The 23623-nt window shown below is 38.1% G+C and overlaps 2 protein-coding genes across 2 annotated transcripts; both read right to left on the bottom strand.

The window, feature by feature from the left end:
* Nucleotides 1-1660: 1660 nt before the first annotated feature.
* Nucleotides 1661-7773, bottom strand: LOC126793590 (squamosa promoter-binding-like protein 14). Its single transcript, XM_050520154.1, has 11 exons — nucleotides 7405-7773; nucleotides 6634-7260; nucleotides 6197-6390; nucleotides 5280-6112; nucleotides 5053-5127; nucleotides 4854-4961; nucleotides 4656-4773; nucleotides 3981-4116; nucleotides 3758-3899; nucleotides 3063-3650; nucleotides 1661-2873 (listed from the first exon to the last, which is right to left on the bottom strand). Exons 2-11 carry the CDS (start codon nucleotides 7224-7226, stop codon nucleotides 2448-2450), a joined length of 3213 nt encoding a protein of 1070 aa, XP_050376111.1. The 5' UTR covers nucleotides 7227-7260; nucleotides 7405-7773; the 3' UTR covers nucleotides 1661-2447.
* A 7915-nt stretch (nucleotides 7774-15688) lies between these two features.
* On the bottom strand, nucleotides 15689-22270 carry LOC126793588 (uncharacterized). The gene is made up of 8 exons (XM_050520150.1): nucleotides 22067-22270; nucleotides 19182-21906; nucleotides 18923-19081; nucleotides 18643-18822; nucleotides 18017-18211; nucleotides 17163-17261; nucleotides 16465-17049; nucleotides 15689-16342 (listed from the first exon to the last, which is right to left on the bottom strand). Exons 2-8 carry the CDS (start codon nucleotides 21852-21854, stop codon nucleotides 15983-15985), a joined length of 4251 nt encoding a protein of 1416 aa, XP_050376107.1. The 5' UTR covers nucleotides 21855-21906; nucleotides 22067-22270; the 3' UTR covers nucleotides 15689-15982.
* Between the last annotated feature and the right edge of the window lie 1353 nt (nucleotides 22271-23623).

Raw genomic sequence — 23623 nt, 5'->3', positions numbered from 1 at the left:
CATATATGTAAATGTTGTTGGGATACTTTTTCTTTCATTATAATGTGATTAACTATGTGTCTATGCATCGTCATTGGACTTGAATTGCTCCATTGACATGGGTTTATTCTACACTTAGTGAACCAACATAAATCATATCCACACCAATGCCGCCAACAGCTCATACACACTAGCATACGTGTTAGTGTTGTTGTTGACACTGGCAATGTAGAGGACGTGTACGGTTCTGTCTCAGACCAAAATCAGTCCTTCATTGGTCCATTCCCCCATCCCTTTGTGAAAGACACATTGAATGTGACAAATCAGAATTTGTCCAGTTTCGTAGGTCAACTTCAATGCGACCTACATGACAGCTTACTTAATAAAATATGGTGACATTGGTACCGTTGGAAAGGTCAATATGTCTACTTTCCAGGAACACCAACTATTTGTTCATATCTATCGTATTGAATGAGTTATAGCTGTTTTAGCAAAGTATGACGGTTTTGTTCGGGAAGTTGCAAGTTATCAATTTCGATAGAGCACTGTGAACTGCTCCGGTCGAATTAGGTTGTGAACTTTATGTCATTGGAAAGCCACGGGTGTCCACTTTTCAGAACATTTTACAGTTCACTCATACCTATTGTGAAGAAGAAGTTATGGTTGTCTAAGTGCGTGAAGGTCATTCGACACCGGAATCTGATTTTCATTGCAAACTCTTGTTTTGAGTTGATATGCAATCTTGTTTCCTAAGATCTAAGTTTGGCTAAGTATAACATGTATGATCTAAGGATGTATGACTATATTAATGATTAATCATTAGCCAAAGACTACTTTTGAGAAGCATGTAACGAACGTTGTATACGTTGTTCTTTGTACTTCATGATTATGGCACTAATCATGGGGGTTGTTTCGTAGACATCAGGAGGAGTCTACCTCACATGATGCTATCAAATGTAGATTGTGTGTTGTGCTCTTTTTCCCTTCGATCAAACTTTTTTTTTTCACCCAAGAGGTTTTTATTTTGCTTGACAAGATTTTTACCGAGGTAATGTTATGTGCACCATGCAACCTAGGCATGCGACACAATGGAGAGTGTTCCGGGAGAATTATTATTCTACTATTGTGTGTCTTAGCCTATTTAGGTTTTCTTATTAGAGTAGATTATGCTTTATGTAATAGATATGAATCCTGATTCATCGGGATATTCCGTATGTAATGCCTATATATAGGCATTATTATCAATCAATAAAGAGTTCGGTTATGTTTTTTTATGTTGTTATTATTCTCGTTTCGTTCCTCCTCAAACAATTATAACATAAAAAGTAAATAGAGAATGAAAAATGAAGTGGTAGAAAGAGATAGAATTTAGTCAATTTAGAATAAATCTTGGTAATCTTACGACTTAAAGCCTTAGAGATAATGTTTTATTACTATTAAGTATTGTTGTATTACTATATCATCATGTTGTTACCTGTGTTGTTCGGTTTTTATCTGATTTGGAAAATGTCTAATCTTAATCCAATTCATTTATAAGCGATTTAGTGATTTCACAATCGTAATTCAGTTCATATAAAACGGTGCAGTTTATTATCCGGTTTAAACCAGTGCGGTACCGCACACCCCTACAACAAAGGAATCTGACCAGAACAAAAATGCAACAGAGAACAAGTAAAAAGGAGGAGACAGCGGTAGAATCTGTTATATAATCTCAATCTTGAAAATTTACATTAAAAAAATATTAAAAAATCTACAATGTAAAAAATTTCACCACCTGGCACCGGCCTCTTAATCTTAAGCCCTATAATCATATATCTTATGCTCAAGTAAAGCCATGAAATTTCATTTCTGTGATCCATCATCCTCTACAGTGACAAAATCAGTACACAAATAACTTAAAAGCTTTATCACAAGTTAAAATGAAATCTAGTAAGGCAAACCCACCTTATATCAACCAACATGTGAAACCTCTAATTACGGTATAACTGCTTTAATCTTTCTATTTCTTTTTTTGTTGCCTTCGTTCTCACCCTTTAGTTTCAGTCTCCAGTTTCTCTCCATTCAATTGTCCATGCATACCAATGCAAAGATGCATTCACCATCTGCCCGATCTCAACTATTTCATCTCATTTAGCAACTGTTAGCATCGAAGGTCTCCAAAGCAGAAACGTTCCGCATTCAAAGAGGAAAAGACAGAAAACTTTTACCTATTTTGAAAGCAAACGAAAGCTAAATGAAAAGCATATCCCAATTTTCCCCAGACCTCATCTGTTAAAAAACATGCAGCTCTGAACACCAACTTTGTCTGCTGTCCCAGAATGTCCCGCTCTCAGGTCAAGTTTCCTCTCCTTAACGGGTTGTTAGCTGAAATTATTTTCCTTTTCCAGAACTGCATCACAGGAAAGCTACCCTGGAACGTGGACATCATACCAAACTCACATGTCACTCGACAGTTATTACTAATAGGACTAACTTGTGCCAAAATCCAAATTCTCCCATTTGAAAGGAGCAACTGCGCCAATGTCTGGGGAACCTCTCAAGAACAAGCAAACACACACACAAACAGCAGCTATAGCAAGCATAGAATGAATGAATGGGCGCTGAAGCAAGCCTTGAGCACCAGGAACCCTCCTGGTGTATCTCGATGCCGCAACTGCACACTTGGCACATGATCTGCCACCTTGTCTTAATTGAATACTTCCATGCTCCAGCTCCATCCCGTTGTGAGTTTGCTCTATCTCATTTCCAATTGTTAAGGTAACCTGACTATTTCTTCTATCAGCAAGTTTGCGAGCCACCAGATTGTTGTAAGAGTAATTATTCCTCATCATAGCATAAGCATATGGAGACTGCCCACTGCCATCCAAAAGGGAATTCCAGCAGTTCAATCCGATCTATAGGGAAAAGAGAAACAGATGAATAAAAGGAAAACATTATATGTTATATCAGACAAATGTAATACTTCTTATAACTATCCATAAGTAACGCAAACAACCAAAATCTATAAAACTGAAATGAGGCATCATGTATAAACAATTATACAAGCAACCTAGATATCAGAGTTAACGGTCACTATTTATTACCTCCTTTGGGTCATTTGTCAAAGCATCAATCATATCCTCTGAATTTGACATCGATGCAGCTAAATGAAGCGGTGTCAGGCCACCAGGTCCAGCAAGATTAGGAGGGAATATATATTTCTTGTCACTGCTAATCACAGAGTAATTAATAAGCAAGTCAATCATCTTCCTGCACCTCCTTTTTACAGCCCGGTTTAACAGCTGGACATCTGACAGCATCTCCAATGACTCTCTTGACAGCCCATTCCCATTGAAATTCACCAAGATGTCCAGAAGTGTTTTCACCAAAGTACAACAATCTCTCTCAACAGAGAATGCAAATAAAAACTTGAAACGACTAAGAGAGTAGCAGGACCCTTGAAACATGGAAGCGGTCCTTTTCCTTTGGAAGAGCCATCCTAGCTCATTCAAAAAATGTACAACTTCCTCCGTTGACCTGGGCCGCCCATAATCCTGATTTTCATCTTCTGAAATTGCACCGCATGCCTTTGTCTCCACATCAAACTCAGACGCAATGAGATTCAGTTCTGTACAGATTGTAGCATCAGCTATGATCACAGGAAAGCTGTTTCCCTTAAAACCATTATCCACCTGTTCATATCAGCAAAAGGTCAATAGAAATTTCTCAGTGATTCTACTTCCGATTATATAAGCAATTGTTAACAGATCAAATGATCAAATCTCTTTGAGAATGCTACCTCTATGAAACAGCGACCTAGAACACCGGGAGATGCATCATGAATTTTAAAACTGCTCAAGTTTATCTCATCATACGCAGTTCCATGATATGACGTTCCAACTTCCTTTGATGTGCAACTACCCATATACGTGCAATGAATCCTGCACGATCAGAAACATACAGTTAAAGAAACAAACACGAGAATCGAAGATTATTCACAATAATGAAGCAGATTGCCTTACTTGGTGCCATAATTTGTCAGATTTCTACCCCTTATTGAAAGAGTGGTTTCTTGCCCACCCACAACAGCCAAAGGAGACACAGAGATCAGCTCTGGTGAATTACCTGTTCTCCACGCTTTGCATAGACGAATTTTTCCTGAAAGTTGATTCCACGTTATTGAAATTCAAGGCGTATTTTAAAACATGGCAGTATCCAAACATGTTAACCATGCTACTATGACTTTTACTCTGCAGTACATATAGTCCTAACCCACATAGGAACATCAATAGTGAAATGTTTAGACAAAGTCACCCTCTTAGGATCCCTAGACTTGCTGGAAGCTGCTGACAAGTAGTTGCTTAGAGCAAGACTTCTCAGGAAGAAAGGTCATTAGGGAAGAGCGTTTTATTATCATCAAAGCTAATGAATTATGTTTAATTGTTCATCGATAGGTTGGTGAAATATACCAAATAAGATTGTGTAATGAATTCATTTGTTCATTGACAAATTTAATGATTTAGATAAAATAGGATGTCTGAGAAACAGACATTCTGATTTTCTCTCAAAAGCATGGGTAGAGCTACGTAACACATTTGGATTTTTTTTTTTAAAGAGAGAAACCAGAAGGCCACATTGTAAACAGTCCCAAGGATGCCTATATGCCGGCCAAAACCACACTAACAATTTGTACTTACCGTCTTTATAAGAAGCTAATTGCCTCCCAGTATTTACTAAAAACCTTCCACTTCTCCAAAAATCAGAATCTGAACTTTGAACCAAAGAACTCACATGTTGGACCAGGTTTTCTTCAAGCTGAAACAATACATACGCACTGTGATCAGCAAAAGACTAGAAAAAGATATTACTCATCTGTATTAGGAGAAGTCACTCACGTGCTCCCAGGCAGCAAACGGCATTGACACATAAACTGACAAGACCACACAACCAGGCCTTATGTGGCTCTCCATTTCAGACGGACTGTTAGAAAGCCAACTGTATACCTAAAAGAGAAGAGAAGCTAAATTGTGAGATACTCCAAAAGAAAATTACTAAATATAGCTACCATGGCAAAATAAACCAAAAACTCCTCACCTGAGTCCGCAATGTCCCTGGTAACTGACTGGGATCCTTAGCAAATAGTTTAAACGATATTCTTCCAGTACGATCCTGTTAAATAACAATATAATCCTTAACATCCCTTAAAAAATAGTGAACTAGACTTGAAGATACACAGTACACACACATATTAAGTAAACCAAAAGTATCTTCACCAAGAACTAAATTAAGGATTAAAGCAATAGGTGGACACTCAACACTACCTGAGGATCAGAATTCAAACTGGATGGTGAATGATCTGAACCAGAAGATATATAGCCGGCTTGGTGTGGATAGTTTTGAATGGAGGTGCTGACAGCTCCTCTATTTGACCCTCTAAAAAGATCAAAAGGCAAGTTACTACCATCATTCATGTCTGAGTCAAAGTTCAAATTAGAATCTTTGCTTATCGACAGTTTCTCCGACTTGACAGTTTCTGCCATACTCTTCATTGGAAACAGTGTTTGCATCACCGGAGGTGATGATGATGGAGATCTGTCCTCCGTGCGATTACTACTGTCTGAGGAGAAATACTTTCTAGAAGAAGCCAGTTTTGGTGGGCTATCATTCTCAGGTGAAGAGGTGAATAGCTGTAAAGGTAATTTGACTCGAGTTTCTTGAACCTGGCAGTCTGAATCTTCTCCCGGAGACTGGTAACTAGTACTGCTTCTCTCTCCCCCAGCTGAATGAAACTCTTGAGGAGCCCTCTTCTGCATATTAGGACCAGCTGCCTGGTCAGAGCATGTTAACTTTGTTTTTTCACTGTCACTACTCTGACTGCTCTTTTGAGATAACATAGCAAGAGTGTCAGAAGAAGGTGCTGCCAGAGTAGCTGAAAGAACAGTAATCAAGTCCATGGTTGGCGCAGATGTTTTTCCATTCAATTTGTTTTCTAAAGACTGCAAGTCTGAAGCTTTCCAATTTAAATTTCCAAGATTTGGCAACTTGGCAGCAAGGTCTGCTGGCAGTGGCAATGAACTTATCTTACTAAGAATCTGAATGAGCTGCTCTCTGTCCAGTACTGATGAGCCATTGGTGTTTCTGACATCAGTTTTCCCTACAAATTTGAGCACAAAAATTCAGCACGTGATCAATATAGAGTTTAGACATAAAACCAATAAATCAACCGCAATCAATTTACCTTGCGGACGAGCTATAGCCGCTAATAAGCTGACAATATCCAAATTTCCACTGGCTTGTTTATCTCCATCTCCAGGGATGGTGAGCCTTGAGGTAACATCCTCAGGCTGGGTTTTCCTTCTACGCCTGTTATGTCCCGCAAGTCTCCTTCTGCAACTTCTCTTTCCCTCATCAAACTCCGAGAGGGGGTGAAACCTGCAAAAACCAGCATAGATTATGTTACAGCTATGGACTTTAGAGCAGGCACAATCCACCAACATCCGGAAAAAAAAAACTTTAAAGGAAAAAAAGGTCATTAATCTTAATCTGATCAAACTTATTCTAGGATACTTGATAACTAAATTATCCTATAATAGTTACAAATCAAATAAAAATTTCTGTAATATCAAAGTAAAATCATATTGAAATTCCGGCATATAGCCTGGAGGAATAGCCAACCTGCTGCACTGCTGGCAGAACCTCTGCATCTGCTTGGCAACAAGTGCTTTGGTGGACTTACTGTGACTCTCACATACTTTATGCCGGCGATGATAGTCTTTGGCGCTAGACAGATCCTCTTTACAATTATCAACTTGGCACATGGGGTAGCTTCCACCATTATTCCCCGGAGATCCGGACCGGACTTTCTTGTTCGGCCTAGACCCCGCCGTCTCCTCCACAGAAGCCAACCCACCACCCAGATTCAGCTGAAGCCTTTCATCATCATCCTCCCCAGCCACGGCCGTGCTCTTCGCAGCTCCGGCGGCTGCTTCCTCAGTCCTCTGGGGGTCCAAACTGGAAGCACCCATCATTTCAGTGTCCAGTGGTTTAGCTACAAACCTTACTGCATCCCAGTCCCACACGTTCGGGTTCCAGCTGTTGGAACCAGGGTTTCCGAACCGAGGCTGCGTATTCGGAGGCTGATAGCTGGAGGTCTGGTAAGGGAGATCCCGCTTCTTCTTGGCCATGGCCGCCGGCGGATCACAGAACCGAGACGAAAGCGATTGCCGGAGGAAAATTGGGTTCGCAACTTGAGCACCAACCTCTTCCATCCAGATTCACAAACAAACAAACACCAAACAAATTCTACAACAAACACATAACAAAAGAAATCAGAAAGACAACTAGAAATCATGTGTAAGGCTCACGCAAAGACCTATTGCAAAACAACGCAACGAATAAAGGGAAAAACCGGAAGAAAAATTAAAAGAAAGTGAGAAATTTTCGTACCTTGACTCAAATCTGTTTATCCAATCCACATCTTTCTTCTCCCCTCAAAATCTCTACTTCATGCTCATTGAGCTAAACCCAGACGTGAAAATTCAATGAAATACAATACCCTCTTAAACTCTACCGATCTGAATTTCGCAGATTCCAAGCGTGCCCCCCACAAACCTCACAGACAATCGAAACTACGAATCTTCCCCACCCCTCCCTGCTCAACACACAACAAAACCTTCTTGTACTGAATCACATGGGATCGAAATGATGAAGATGATAAGAACGAGCTCTGCTCTTCTTCTGCTGCTTCTTTGTTTTTTTCTGAGCAAAGCCCTGAACTTTGTTCTTTTTTTTCTCTCTTTTACTTTCTCGTCTTCTCTCTCTACGAAGTCCTTCTTTTCGTTTCTTCCCCCTGTCCTTGCCTCGCAACAAACCTTTTCTTTCGGTGACTGGTACGAACCGTAAATTCAATCAACTCTGGGGTCGCTTCTATCGCCGCCCCCCGGGACCATTCGAAGAATCCAAGACCCTTCCTTTCCTCTCTCTCTCTCTCTCGCCATTTTTACCGCCCTCACTTGTTTATTATTTTCTCATCAAAACTCTGATCGTGAAAAACTCCCGACGTCGTAAGGATGCTGAATTTACATAAGTGCCCCTAGGGGTGGTACGATGGGTACAGAAGACCGCCAGCAGATCCCAGTCGACCTTTTTTTTTTTACGTGATGCGAACGTCGCGATGAGGAAGGGAATGTGTGGGGATGGCAAATAATAATAATATTCGTATCTGACAACGAGATTACGTTTTTTACCATTTATATGTATATGCACAATCATTTTTACTGATTTAGAAATTACTTAGATTGATGAACAGATTCTGGAATGTAAACCAAGTATGGAATTATCCATTAGTGTTCAGTTATAAAATAGTGCCCTCTAGTATTTTGGTTTAAAAAAATTCAATAAATAAACTCGTATTGGATATGTGAAAATATAAATAACTAGTAAAATCTATATTATACGATATTATCATGAGATATAACTACAATTTCTATGTACTAAAAGACATTTACTAATCTGCTCATAACAAAACAAAGTGTTCATAGTGAATGATACTGGTGAAAAAACAAAAGAAGTCAAATCTATGATGGCCTGGAAATCAGGAATTGGTATAATGATGGCCGAATTTCTTATTGAATAACATGAGAGCTATGTAGCACGGATACGATTCGATACGTAGACACGGCATATAGAAATTTTTTTGGACACAGACACGTGGTGGACACGTCAATTAAAATTATTTTAATATATATATATATATATATATATTAAAAAATTAATTTAAAAATTTGAAAGTATTTAGATGTATATATATATATATATTAAAGTGTGCATAAATATAACAAAAACTGAATCTGTTGGAATGGTTGAGGATTTGTTGAATCATTTGGATGACTAAGGTTCGAATCCCACCACAAGCATTCTTATTTTTATCATGAGTTTCTCTCCTTATATATTAAAGTCTGCATAAATATAACAAAAACTGAATTTGTTGGAATGGTCGAGAAGTTGTTGGGTGTCTTGGATGACCAATGTTCGATTCTCACCATAAGCACTTTCACTTTTATTATGAGTTGGTGCGTGTCCACGTATCCGGGCCGTATCCAAATTGAGTTCGCGTGTCCGAGCGTGTCCGTGTTGGTGTCGGACACGCAATACGGACCCTTGTCCGCGTGTACGTGCTTCATAGCATGAGAGACTTGGGAAATTGTAGGTTCTTTAGATAATAAACTCTCTAAATATAAACATATATATATACACAGTTCCTATTCAGAGTGAAGCTTCACTCTGAAATTACAGAGTGAAGTTTCTATTTTGAAACTTTGTAGAGATGATCTTGAATAACATACCTAAATATTGAATCGCTTATGGTGAAAAAATTTGACCGAAAAGTGTGCCAAAATTGGAACTTCACTCTGGATAGGAACTGTATATATACATATTTTTTAAAAAAAAACTGGGTCAAAATTTGGGGCATGAGGCGGCCGCTGCTCGGGCCTCACCTCAGGTCTGGGCCTGCTTTCAAATCAAGTTAAGTGAAAACAGTTACTTTTTTTTAGAAGAATAGTTGAAAGAATTACTTATTACTAACTATTAAGCTCAGTAGAGAGAGAGTTACAAACTTACAATAGAACGAGGATAAACACTATTATTAAATTTAACTTTGTAAGGGGTGATTGAACTTTAATTTATTAGTTTTATATGATGAGGAGAGAATTATATGAAATTAAATGATCATATTGTTTTGGGATCATATTACAAAAATGAGGAGATGATCTCAATCCGTTAGGTGAGATGTTCTTTTCGTCCTTCTCATGAATATGTTATTTAATTTTATATTTCAATGAAGCAGTAACCAAACCCGATTTTGATCCTTTTTTTTCTTTTTGATTTCAAGTAAATGATAGTGGCAATGAACTTAAGTTGTGGTCATGGCTCGTGATTTTTCACTTCAAGAAACGTCATGTTGCAATTTAACGCAATACTGCATTCAATGGATTTCGACACCCCTTGCAGCCTTGCTGTTTAAAAAATAATGATAAAGTCTTACTCTGCTATCTCAATTGGCCATCTCCTTTGAAAATTTAACCTTGTATTCCTTTATCTTCACTTTTATGTATGTGCATTTGTATTTTCTATTTTCAGATTCACTACATTACGTAATCAACAAATCATATATAGTGATAGTGCGATGGATAATCGTCGTGTGAAACCCTTTTCTCCCCCAACAAAACTAATGTCACGTAGGTTAACTTGCTAGCTTTTCATGTCTACTCGTAGCGAGTTGCAACAGATATTAAATTCACTGTTAGGAATTCGACCCTGAATTCCTTTTGCGGAAGTTAACAAGTGCAAAATAATATAGATAAACGATTGAGAACACAAACACAAAGTTTATGAAGTTCGACAAAGAACTTGTCTACGTCCTCGGGCTGCTGGGTTTCACTATAGATGAACAACACAAACAAGAATACAAGATCTCTCACAAGACGTTCTCATCAACTCTCAAGACATCACTTGCTCTTTGTGTTTTTACCTTGATTTCTAACTACTGCTACCTATGTCCCTCTTTATAGATGTCTAAACCTGAAACCTATAAGTCATTGGAAACATGTTCCCAATAGACATAGAAACCATTACCAAATAGGAAACTACCAAAGTGTTCATTCTTTGATCAAGATCTAATGAATCATTATCTTAAATGGAATCGGATCCACAAATCTAACATTCACAATGTTTTTGACCAATATAGAGAAGAGAAATCTCTTAATTCAACACTCTTAATTCAACACCTCACCATGCACCCACATAAAATTACTATAAATAAATCAAAAACACACACACACGCCGGATTGAAGTATGAGCAAATAAGCAATCCTTGCTTCTGGTTTTCTACGTTTGAGCTTTGACGTCTCCGGCTGCCCTTCTAGATTTTGCCTAGTGTTAAGAATCCAACGCTGGTAATTTTGATAACAAATAATTAATATAAAGGAAAATGTATAAACCACACATGTCAAGTGATAATTGATCGTAGTACAATCAATATCAACGTGGAATGAACAAGATCCTCTAGTAATTATCATTGTTTGTAGTTTCTGCTTATCAAATTTCTGCTTCTGCCGATCAGATATATGCCATCGCATATTCAAGTCCTAGCTTTACACAGTTACCCTTGACGGGGTTGGCAAGTATATATAAAAAGAAGAATTCAAGTCGTCGCCCATGATTTCAAGTATTACTACAGTTATTGTAGCTAGTATTTTCTACTCGTATGGATGGTGTCGTCGGCGTCACGTAAATGCCGCCCGACGTTTACACAGAGACATACGTAGAAGTCATGAATGAAGATTAACTGAGATTACCGACAACTACTATGCCTACCAACAAGAGGATGCGTCCAAGATGCCCTTCTTAATTGTTTTCTCATTGATCGATCAACTAATAATAGCGTTATAGTCATGTATCTAGTATCTGCAAAGGGAGTCAGGCAGACAACTAATTTGTATCGGACATATGCTTACTAATTAAAATTTAGAAGAAGAAAAAATTAATGAATCAATATCTTTACTACTATGAAGTCGATCAGGATTCAGGACCGAAAAAACATCACCAAAAAATGAATTGTTAACAAACAAAAGGGATACTATGATAAAATACAGAGTGGAAAAACCTTTTCAAAAACAAAAACAGAAAAACCAAAAAAAATAATTAAACTGTGAAAGAGACATAAGATTGTGGGAAGAACATATTAAAGAATATCATGCGGAAGTTAGGAACTTAGGATGCTACTCAAAATAAAAAAGAAACGATAAAATCAGTTTGACCCTTTTAACTTTTGAAATGAGTTGCAGTCCTTAGAATTGTACCGTAGATAGATTGAAACTCAAAGAGTCAAAGTAAAGAACAGATGTAAAAAATAAAAGGTAAATAAAATTATTTTAAATACAAAATTGGCTTTGTGACTCATGTTCTTCGAATTCATAGGTGGTAAAATCAACGGATGCAAGACGGAAAATGAAAAAAAAAATGTTCAACGTTGAAAAAAAAGGCATGCATTTAATGAAAACATTGAAACCTTTCATTATTAGCCAACAATAATAGTCTTCAATATGACAAGTATGAAATAAAAAAACCTCCAAAGTTTATTAAGATGAATCCCATGACTAAATACGTACATAGCCTTGAAAGTGCGCCGTGAACACTGGTATAGTTGATTAGAAATGTGATTAGGCATTTGGGTGGGGGTGATTAATAGGGAGATTAGTAGGAGTTGACGTGATTGATGAGGGTTGGTCGCCCGAAATGACAATTAACCCATAATGGTCGATGATGATTCATCCCGGCAAGTACTTTTTTGTTGGCTAATACTGATTGATTGATTGGTCCCAATTAAGACCCAACTCCTGAGGACATGGGCGCTAATAATGTAAGGGCTAGAGAGGCCTACCGATTAGAAGAGGTTTCTCTTTTTTTATCTGTGTGGGGTTGGTGCCTCGTCCGTACGGGTAAGGTTTGGTGAAAAAGTGAATGCCAATGGATGCATGGGAATTGGAATGAGAGAGTCGTCTCGTTAGTTATTGGGTGCTGCGTAGGAACCAGCTGTATTCCTATTCATGTAGTATTATGGCCAGACATGTTGTACATATGTACTACTCGTCCAGTGACTCTACTCCAGTACAATCCACTATCTCATTTCGATTCTTCTCAAAATCATCTTGCGACCAAAATATCTGATATATGCTCCATAAATATTTATCAAATTTTATTTTATTAAAACACAATAAAAGTATACTTAACTTCTGTTCACAAGAGAGGGGTGAGCCTTGTTTCGGCATTCGGCAATACCTAGGTTTTGTACTAGTAGTGATGGCCTTGGTGCTTCTCCGGCTACAGGCCTTTTAAATATTATTGGTTGATGATGAGTTGGAGCAGCCTCTTATTTCTTTGAAGAGGACTCGGGAGAAGAAGAGAGGACAATTGGCTACCCTTCCAGATTCTATGGAGCTGATGAAGCCTCCATTGACCAAGAAGAAGAAGGGTAGACCTTCTAGCTCTAAGAACAAATCCAAAGAGAAGAAGGCGGAAGTGGAAATCGAAGCTACTCCAAGTCTCCAAGCTGACTATCTTGCTTTTAGGCCTTAATGTGAAGGGCAAAAATAAAGTTTAGTTTAGCATTTGGCTTATTGTTATGCTTGCATCAGTCATAAAATAATTAGATTGCATGAAATCGGGTATAGGTACATGGAAGTGATTTTTTCAAAAAATTTTGGAAACAAATACGTTTGGAAGCGTCAGAATCAAATATTATATGAAAAATAATGAATATTTTTCTAATAATATCTAAACATAACCTTCACTCTCTTTATATTTAAAATTTCTTTTTACTTGGCTAGGTTTGCCCTTGGTTTACTCGCCTTCAACACCAACTCTACCAAACCAGTAAACTCGTCAACCTCAACTCGTGTTCCTCTCCACCTCCACCCTCAAATCCTCAACTTACACTTCTAACTTTTGCCACCTCGCGCTTCCATAGCGCTTCCAAAACCACATTTTCAAGGAAGTGTGATTCTGAACGCTTTTGATCACTTCCAACGCGCTTTCACTTCCGAAGTGGGAAATGTGGGTGAGAGCAAGCTTTCGTGCTTCCTAATATAATAGGCAAGTTTTTCTCGATTTGAGCTTATTACCAAATAATAGTTCTATGCCACATACTAATTTTGAATTTAGGCTCATAACCTCTTGTCTGATACAAAGACTCAGTGAATGAGTATGTAATGGCTATTAATGGCTCATCAATTTATAGAACCTATGGTTTATTATTAAAATAATTATATAACTTTCAATAATTTTCAATCTTTAAGGACATATATGTCAAATTACATTTAAAAATAAACAAAAAAGGAATCAATCTCACCCTGTAACACAACTACCTCATTCTTACATCTTAACTTTTCTCTCCGGTCTCACTATCAGTTTCTTCACACCCATAGGGTTTAGAATAATAAAAAGGATGTAATATGCACCCACGTTCACCATTGTAGCATTTGGCCCATTTGTAGCATAAGTTTTATCCTAGAAAAAAAAATGACTCAAAGTCCTAACTATGCCGTGGTTCAGTATTTATGCTTCTATAAATGGTAATCTTTATAATATAAAATAAAAAAGTAGTGGTTCAAAGGCTTAAAAACTAACAAGCGAATCATGAATTTTTTTAATATCCGGAATGCTTGGCCAAAGTAACCTACTAAGTACTGACCAAACACATCCGTTTGAAACCTAGAATGTAGGGGTGGGAGTTGGTACCGAAAAAATGGTACCAAAACCGATCGTCCCGTACCGAATACCGACGAGTCGGGACGAATCGGTAAAATATTTTCGTCCCGTACCGAACTTAATACCGAAATTTTATAAACGGTACGGTTCGGTATATGTATAATTCGTACTGAATGTATAAAATATATTAAATATATGCATTTTCAATATTTTTTTAGTTTTTTAGGTCTACATTGTACTTTTAAAGACTTAGAATATTAATTTACATTAGCTAATAGTTATAAATAGATAGAAATACATGCAAAAGTGTACAATTTTACCGAACCGAACCCATCCCGAATCGATATGTACGGGTTCGGTTCGGTATTAAGTTTCAAATTTACAATTCCAAACCGAAATCGAAACCGAATAAATTATCGATATCGGTATGGGCCGAATTCCGAACCGAACCATACCGGTCCCACCCCTACTAGAATGTGTGTGTGATTCTTAGGCTAGGCTTTACTAAACAATATTGTGATTAGAACATGGGCATGACTTTATGATTATATTCCTTTCCTTAACAATACCTGTTGATGGAAACAGGTACATGAATTTTGCTGCATGTTAAGAACAAGCACAGACACCTCTTTCTATTATCAACCTTTTTAAAGAGGAAAATCTCATTGACTAAAACCTACATTTCTAATTATTCAAAAGGGCATCTTTGTAAGATTTGTTAGTATGTTAACGTTCAAGCTTAGTCTCGGTGACAACTGACACATAGTATTTTTAGTTTTGATTATGAATCTATGTTGACTTTGTTATTGTTGCTTTCATGATGAAGTTATCACATAGTTTTTTTCGATGAAGAAGTTAACACATAATTGCAGGTAGTTTTTGCTGAATCTTTCAAACAAATATACATATTGAAGCATCACTCATGGAATTGGTTAATTTGATCACAAAAAACAGGAGCATTTTTGCAATACGTACCACAAGAGCGAGTTAGTGAGCTCTTAGAACATACACTGCAGCATATTGCCGGCAAGTATTGCCATTCAAACTAAACACTCGAGTAAATCCTCTAGATTATGATACCGAAAATGACAAATTGAATCTAGATGGAAAATCGCACCTAGACTCGTTATGATTTCGAATGTGGGTGGGTTTCCTCCGGCACCCAAGTTACAAAACATTTTCGTATCTTATAGAATCATTCGACATTCGAATCCTGCTGAACACAATTACTTCCCTGGCGCAACGGAGATTTATAAAACTAAGGGGCAGCACCATGGCTATACCAAAGAGCAGATCTTTCTCATCCCAATGGAAATTTTAAGAGCTCAAAAATGGTAATTGAGAACTTGGATTTGAAAGAATTGGGGATGCAGAGATTAATTGGCTTCTATGTTCCATTCCACACCAGAATATATTACTCGGTCTAACACGACCCAGTTGATAATAGAAAGTTAGAAACACAAAATAGAGTAAATAACTTGAATTTATTGTAATACTGAATATGTTTTTCTTCAGACATTTTAAGCATATAAATAAAAGAAACCACTCTTCTATAGGTGTATGAAACCAAAAACCCAATTAAATATTGCAAACTAGGAGGGAGAAAGCCAAACCCAAGCTGCTCACCAAAAAAGAAAAGAAAAAAGAATCGCCTATATATAATTATATAATATAGTGATTTCCTAGATATACCAAGGGAATGTCCCAAACAACCTCTGCTAAATAAGCTACTTAAAGAAGTGCATAGATGTAGTATTTAGAAAAACCTCTCGAGCATAGATCGAAAAGAGAAGCTGCCACCATTACCCAACAAAAACAAGCCAAGGACGGCCACAACTGCAACAAGCACCCACATCCAAGGCTGCATTCTCCTCTTACTACGGTTGCGAAGAGGCAGAGGGATTGGTTTTGCCTTGCTTTGCTTTGTGAACTGTTGCATTTTCTGGGACCTCTTCGTTATTGTCACCGGTTTCTCTGTAGCTTCAGGCTCCACTGGGGTCGCGGTTGTAGTCTCTGAGGTTCGTTCTGGAGCAGATTCTCCTTCATTAATGCCATTTGTAGCCTTTGTTGCATTTTCCTTCTTTCTTTCCTTCTTCCTTACCCGCTTCTCCCTTTCCTGCACCATCACGGAGTAACAGAAAAATATTACATAAGGTGGGACAAAAAACCGACATCTCTAGTTTACTGACACCAGAAGTCAATGGCATTTAACAAAAGAGCAAGTTCAGGAAATTTTACCTTCTCTTTCTCTTCAGCTTCTTTCTGAGCTTTTATAGCAGCTCTAACTTGGGCCTTCTCCGCTATTCTTTTCTTTCTCTCCATTGCTTCCTTAGCTTTGGCCTTTTCCTCCTGCTTACGTTGATCCCTCAACTTTGCAGCTTCTTCTTCCTTCCTCAATTCCTCTTCCTTTCTGGCCAACTCCACTTCCTCTTTTGTAGGTTTTGGGTCTTCTACTATTTCCTCAACAATCTCTGTTCTTCCAGAAACTGTTGCTTGGCTGATTCCAGAAGAAGCAACTTTCACAGGCTTCTTGATCTTAGCTGTCTCATTGTTTCGCTCCACAATCTCCACTGATTTATCATTTGGTTCTTCAGATTCTACAATTGCAACTCGTTTTGCAGGTTCAGTAGTAGAAACTACTGATGCTGCCAAGTTATGCCTGGTTACTCTTACTATATCAGGAATTACAGGTGGTTCCTCATCAGGACCAAGTTGACGGCCATCCAAGGTTCTTAATCTCCTTAGTGTACTCCTGGTGTTGCATTTGATATATTCTTTCCGGAAATCATCATTTGTATTCCAGAGTTCCATAAATGTTTCCACCTAAATAATTGATGGTTAGCCAATCCATGCACATATGAGCTATGTTGTCCAAGTTTTCACCCTAAAGAGTTGAACATACACAAAAGTAATAAAAATAAACTTCTCGAGCTAACCTGATTGATACATAAATGCTGTAGTTGCTCCTTATCTCCACTCAATGCTAAGTCATTAGCAGCCTTTGCATCATTTCTGTACCTCCAGAAGTGTTTGGTCTGCAGATTCAAGAAAAAGAGGGTCACTATCTCTTCTAAATTGCACACACACACACATTGATATATATATATATATATACAATCCCTATCCAGAGTGAACCTTCACTCTAAAATTACATAGTGAGGTTCCAATTTTAGCACACTTTTTGGTCAAATGTTTTCATCACAAGTTATTCAATATTTAGGTATGCTATTCAAGATCATCTCTACAAAATTTCATCAATTTCGGTTATCGTTAAGATATTGAAATTAGATTAAATCAATGAACGAATTAAATCTGTTCAACGTAAAAAACCGTTCATGTAAATCTCAATTTTGAAAGCTCAAACCATTGTCAAATTGAATGAAATTTTGCAGAGATGATCTTGAATGAAATACCTAAATATTTAATCACTTGTGATGAAAAAATTTGATCGAAAAGTGTACTAAAATTGGAACTTCACTCGTTAATTTCAAAGTGAAGGTTCACTCTGGATAGAGACTGTATATATATATATATATATCAATGGTTCAAAATAAAATATCTAAAAGAGAAGGGTTGGCAATTTGGCACATAAGGTTTCAGAGTACTCAAGTATTCTGCTTGAAATAAACCAAAACAAAGCCGATAACTAAGCCAATGTCAAAATGCAACCCTAATATATATCCTATTATATCCTTTTAGCATATATATTAGATAACATGCTCAGTAGTACTTTGATATTTGCTAACAGGTAAAAAACCGCAAGTGTTTTCTTTCATGGGAATGCAAGTACCTTTTCATAATTTTGTTTCCTCAAGCTCTGTAGATGTACATATGCTTCTTGGCGGATTGCATCTGCAGCTTCAAACTGATATTGTAATTCATGCAGCATATCATTCTCCCCATTATATTTCCTTTTAGCAACTTGTGTGACTCCCTGTGCTTTGAGAAGATTTTCTTTGAGTTGATCCATTTCCTTTCTCAGATCCTGCAATAATAAAAGTGAAATAAGAAAGTGCAGAGCTCATGAGAGCTACTATAACTACAATAGTTTGTCCACCTGTTAAAGAGTTGAACACTCAATATCTTACATCGTGGTCATTAGAGAAGTTACTAAAATTCAAGAAGATCATGTGGGTAATCTGAAGATATCATTCCATATCAATTATCCACCATATCAAAACTCTATTTCTGATTATTAATCATTAGAAGATAAAACTCAAGTTCAAAAGTGATAAATTGTTTGAAACGTGAAGTATCAGGATAGTTCAACCATATGAATTCGTCCAGAGAAAACTGAGGTTCATTAGTGATAATTTCTTATTAAAAGTGAAGTATCAGGATAGTACGACCTTGTGATTTAGTCCAGATACCAACTCGCATCATGGTTGGAAAAAGAGAAGTTAATGAGCAGGATACCTTTATGCGTTCTTCAATTTGACCTTTCTGATCTAAAGATTGTTGAACTTCATCCTGTTTACCCAGGCTATAAGAGAGCTGATCACGGCGTTGCTTGAGCTGCTTGATATCACGAATATACTGCTTTTCTTCCTTCAAAGATACGGTCTCATGAGCCATGGTGTGTTCCAGATGGCGTATCTATGTATGAAGCACAAATAAGTAAAATAACAGTGCATAATAAATAAAAGAAGTAATCAAATTCATTATCTACAATATGGACGAGGAAGTGATCACTTACTGTGTTAGCTATTTCCTCAAGCGAAAGAGCATCCTTTACTTTGCTATTCATAAATTGAACAGAATCCATTTCCTGTCTTTTGGACTTGAGAAGCTCTTGAGCAGCTCTCTCATCAGATATGGCAGCTTCGAATTTTAATTTATGCTCCTTGCAAATGGCCTATCCATAGAAGATTCAACAATTAATTTGAAAACATGCTGAAAAATTAAAACATAGAATAAAGTTAAGCATGGTAAAAAGAAAAGAAAAGAATACGCACCCGTTGCATTTGCATTTTTGAACGAACAGCATCCCTTTCTTTGGTTTTTTCTTCAACTTTTAATTGAGCATGCTTGATCTGTTCTTTTAAATTTTCGTCATCATTTCTAGGAATCCTAATTAAATAGTAGAAAGGCCTCTTTTCAACATCAACAATCTTATCCTGTCCTTCCAAAGAATCAACAGGAGTAACTTCAAACTCTGGTTTATCATCAGGGATGATGGACGACTCTTCAGACTCTGGTTTATCATCAGTAATGATAGACGACTCATCAGCACCTGAGCTAGCCGGCAAGATGGCTTCATCCTCCACTGAATCATTAATCTGTAGTGTTGGCTTCTCATTTTTGTCAGCACATTCAGTCTCCAAGTCTGACATACCAGAATCTACTACAGGCACAACATCATTAGATGCTAGATTTTCACAAACAATAGAATCACGGCTGGTCTTGGGTTCTTGTATTGCATCATCAGCTGGTGAACTTGACAGGGTACCATCGGTGGCTGGAGGGATCTTGGGTTCATATTCTGATATGGAAATGGGCTCTGATATGACATCCTTAACAGGGCAACTTGACTGTGTGTCATCTACAACAGGAACATGACCTGATTCAATTTCTGATTTCAAATTAGATACCAATTGAGTGTCACTAGCTGGGCAAACACTCTCAGCTGTAAGTTCTGATTTTAAATCGGCTTCTGATGCTTCATTATTAGCTAGGCCACTTGAGAGAGAATCTTCTGTGACGGAGACAATCTCAGCTTCAATATCATATTTTGAATTCAGTTCTGATACTGCATCATTAGCGGCGAAACTTGAAGAAGTTTCAGCTTCAATGGGGGAACTCTCAGCTTCGACTTCTGGTTTTGATTGTTCAAGAGGAAAAGAAATCAGCTTTTCATTATTCTTCTCCTCTAATTGCTCCGGCGTTCCATCATCAATACTGCGAGTAGAATTATCTTCCATAGATAGAGAATTCTCATTTTCATCACTCACTATTGTATCAGCAACAGCTACAAAGCTTTCACCATTTCCAACAGATAAGTTCTGGCACACAAAAGCCTTATCAGATGACTTATTCTCTTCATGTGTATCAATCAAATCAGGCACAGAAGTCTTCTCTTGATGAGAATGAACAATAGCCATGTCATTCCCATTTTGATCAGATATAGGGCCACTGGCAACTGGCGTTTCCACTTGTTTCTGAACTTCAACAGGTGCAACTAAAACGTCCTCATTTTCACATGATCCGTTTTCTTCAGGTGTACTAGCCAAGGGATTAGTATCCATTGGCTTTAAAATACTCTCTTCATGACCATGAATGATAAGCGACTCATCTCCAGATTTATCAGAAACAAGACCACTGATAATCTCAGTTTCCAACTGCTGGAGTTCAACACTTTGTGCCAAGCTTCGGCCATTTTCTTGACATGAATCCCCATTAATTCTGTCTGTTAAGTTCTCCAAAATGATCTCTTGGTTATTAACATCAGCTGCCAATATATGGCCATTTTCTTCACCTAAACCATTATTCTCTTCAGCAATGGGCTTGGACAGACTATCCTGCACATCAACATTGGCAGCCGATGTTTGGCCATTTTCTTCGCATGTACCAATGGGTTCCAAAAAGGGGTCTTTAACATCAACATTGGTAGTCAATGTTTGGTCAGTTTGTTCTGATGAACCATTATCATCTTCTTCAGCATCAGGCTCTGAAACACTATTCTCCTCTTGGGCAAGAGGCTCTGAAATGCTGTCTTGGATATCACCATTGGCTTCTTCAGCAACGGGCTTTGAAGTGCTGTTTTGGATATCACCATTGGCAGCCAAACTTTGCTCTTTTTCATCACATGACTCATTAATCTTTTCAGCTCTATCAACCAAGCGATTTGTGACCAAGGACTTAGATAGACTCTCTTGGACATCATGAGTAGGCAGTGCATCTCCATTCTCATCAGAGACAATGCCATTGCCCACTTGCGTCTCCAAATGTACCTTGACTTCCACAGAGTCAGCAGCCAAGGATCGGCCACTTTCAGAAGATCCATTCTGTTCGGCAGCACTTGCTAAGGCAATATCATTACCATCACAAGCAGGCACACCGTTCCCATTCTCCTTCAACTCAGGATCACTAACAGAGGCGGCATCATTACCATCACAAACAGGCACGCCGTCCCCATTCTCCTTCGACTCAGGACCACTGACAACTTGCTTATCTAACTCAGCACCAGCTTGCGATGTCGACTCCGCCCCTTGAACTACATCTTCTACCACCACCTCCTTGGCTGATTGCTGATCCCCCTCACTCTGAAGACAAGAACTTTCAACCGTAATCTCCGGACCATCACCAGAACATTTCGACTCCTCAGCAGCTTTGGAATGAAATTGTAATTCAGATTGAGGATTCTCAACTACAACAACACTCTCCTCCAACTCAACACGGCCACCGCCATTGGTCTCAACTCCACCGGCGCAGTGCCCGTTGGCCAGATCAGACTCATCCGACGCCGCCACGGCGTCACTCCCTGTGACAAACACATAAGAGCCGTCGCCGTCGTCCTTGGAAATCCCATTCACATTCCCAATCACACCGACATTGACGGTGACATTGTCCTCACACTTGGACACCTCAGATTCACACGCATCACGGCGCACATCCGCCTCCACCGTCATTGCTTCAAATCACACCCGAAATTCAAACCCGCACCGACAAAACAACAACAATCTATTCCAAACAAAAAAAAACTCAAAAATTTAATTTTACAGACAAATTCAAAGCTAACGTCTTGACTCAGATTCAGTGTCGGCAGAATTCAGTATTTCGGAGTCGAATTAAAGCCGAAGAAGAAAAAAACGAGATCTAAATCTAGATCAGGAGAACTTACAGGAGCAGATCGGAGGAGGAGCAGATCGTGGAGAGCGAGATCAGCCAACCGACATGAATGTGGTGCGGAAATCTTTGCTGAGCAATGTAGAAGGGTCTAGAGAGAGAGGGGGCTGTAGATTGGGATTAGCTAGAAAGAGAGAGAGAGAGAGAGAGAGAGAGAGAGCAGGTGGACAGGGAAGAAGAGAGAAGAGTATGAGTTTCTGTTACATAGCTTTTTGGAAATCGCGTCTGAACTGACTTATACTTGCTACTAGTTTCTTCTCTCTCTCTCTCTCTCTCTCTGATTACTATGCGGATTGGATTGGGATTTTTGGGCGGGATTTTGGGCTTTTTCGTCATTTGTGGCGTTTTTTAATTATTTTTTAAATATACCCTCTATGTTTTATTCTGTCTCACGTTTTTTCCCAACGGTTTTAATAATCCGTCATTTGTCACGGTCACATCTCTCGGATCGATCTGGGTTTTTTTTTAGACGGGTTTACAAGTCTTTCACATTTACCCTCATTTTGTACATATTTTAGTCTTTCTCACCCTTCCTACCTCAAAAAATAACGAGAAGTTTCTATAAGATAACGTCAATATCGGACGAGCAAAAATTATCGTATTATTATCCTTTTTCGGAGTGCCCTAAACTAGTGTTGCTTGAATAATTTTAGATTTTTTCATCGGAAAAAAAAATAATTGTAGATTTTCTTATGAGCTAGAAATTTGAAATTGTAAGTCAACAATTCAACCGGTGTAAACTCATGATTTTTAATATCTTTACTAGTGCATGTAAAGATAATTATAAATTCATTCTCAGTTGTCCTCTACTCGACATCGTTAACACTATTGTCAAAACCAACAAGGCCACAAACCCAAGTAGGGTCAGACCCACCAACATCTTATCCAAAGCTGAAGAGGTTCAAAGACGCCGGTGGTAATCTACTTCCTTCCTCAACATCTACTTTGTTGTGCGAACCCACATCAAACCTTCTGGGTGAAAAGCGAAGTTCATACAAGCTTATTTCATATAGCACTAAAGGGCGGTCCATAGGTGTGCCAACCGTGCAGTCTCATAGGGCCTTTGATTTTCGGGGGCATCTAATTTCTTTTTTTAATATATGTGTATTACACTAGTATATATATTTTATTGCAATACATGCACAAATAACTCTTTAGATTAGACGACAAGCCCTTAAGCTCTCTAACTCTCCTTTTTTATGGTAAGGAGTTCGAACCCCACTAAGATCTGGTTGTTTAAGTAGCTTAACTAACAACGTTGAAATCATGAGTTCAAACCTCTTACATATGTAAGCGTGTGTGAGTTAATTAATTAAATTCTTAAGGAGTTCGAACCCACTCTATATTTTTAACCTTGATTCTTTCTGCCCCACTTTCACCACCTTAGATCCAACAACCATAAACAAAGTCGGCCCGGATCGAGAAGAGCACCATTGCCAAGACCAAAGATGCAATGAGTGCCAATAATGCTTCGCGTTTTTGTTTTAGTATAGGAGTCATCTCTTTATTGAACTATAACGGAAAATATGAAACGTTGCGGAGCCTCCCTGCT

Source organism: Argentina anserina, chromosome 5 (assembly GCF_933775445.1).
Source record: "Argentina anserina chromosome 5, drPotAnse1.1, whole genome shotgun sequence".
In the NCBI taxonomy this organism is placed as follows: Eukaryota; Viridiplantae; Streptophyta; class Magnoliopsida; order Rosales; family Rosaceae; genus Argentina; species Argentina anserina.
This window is presented reverse-complemented; position numbering and strand designations above follow the sequence as displayed.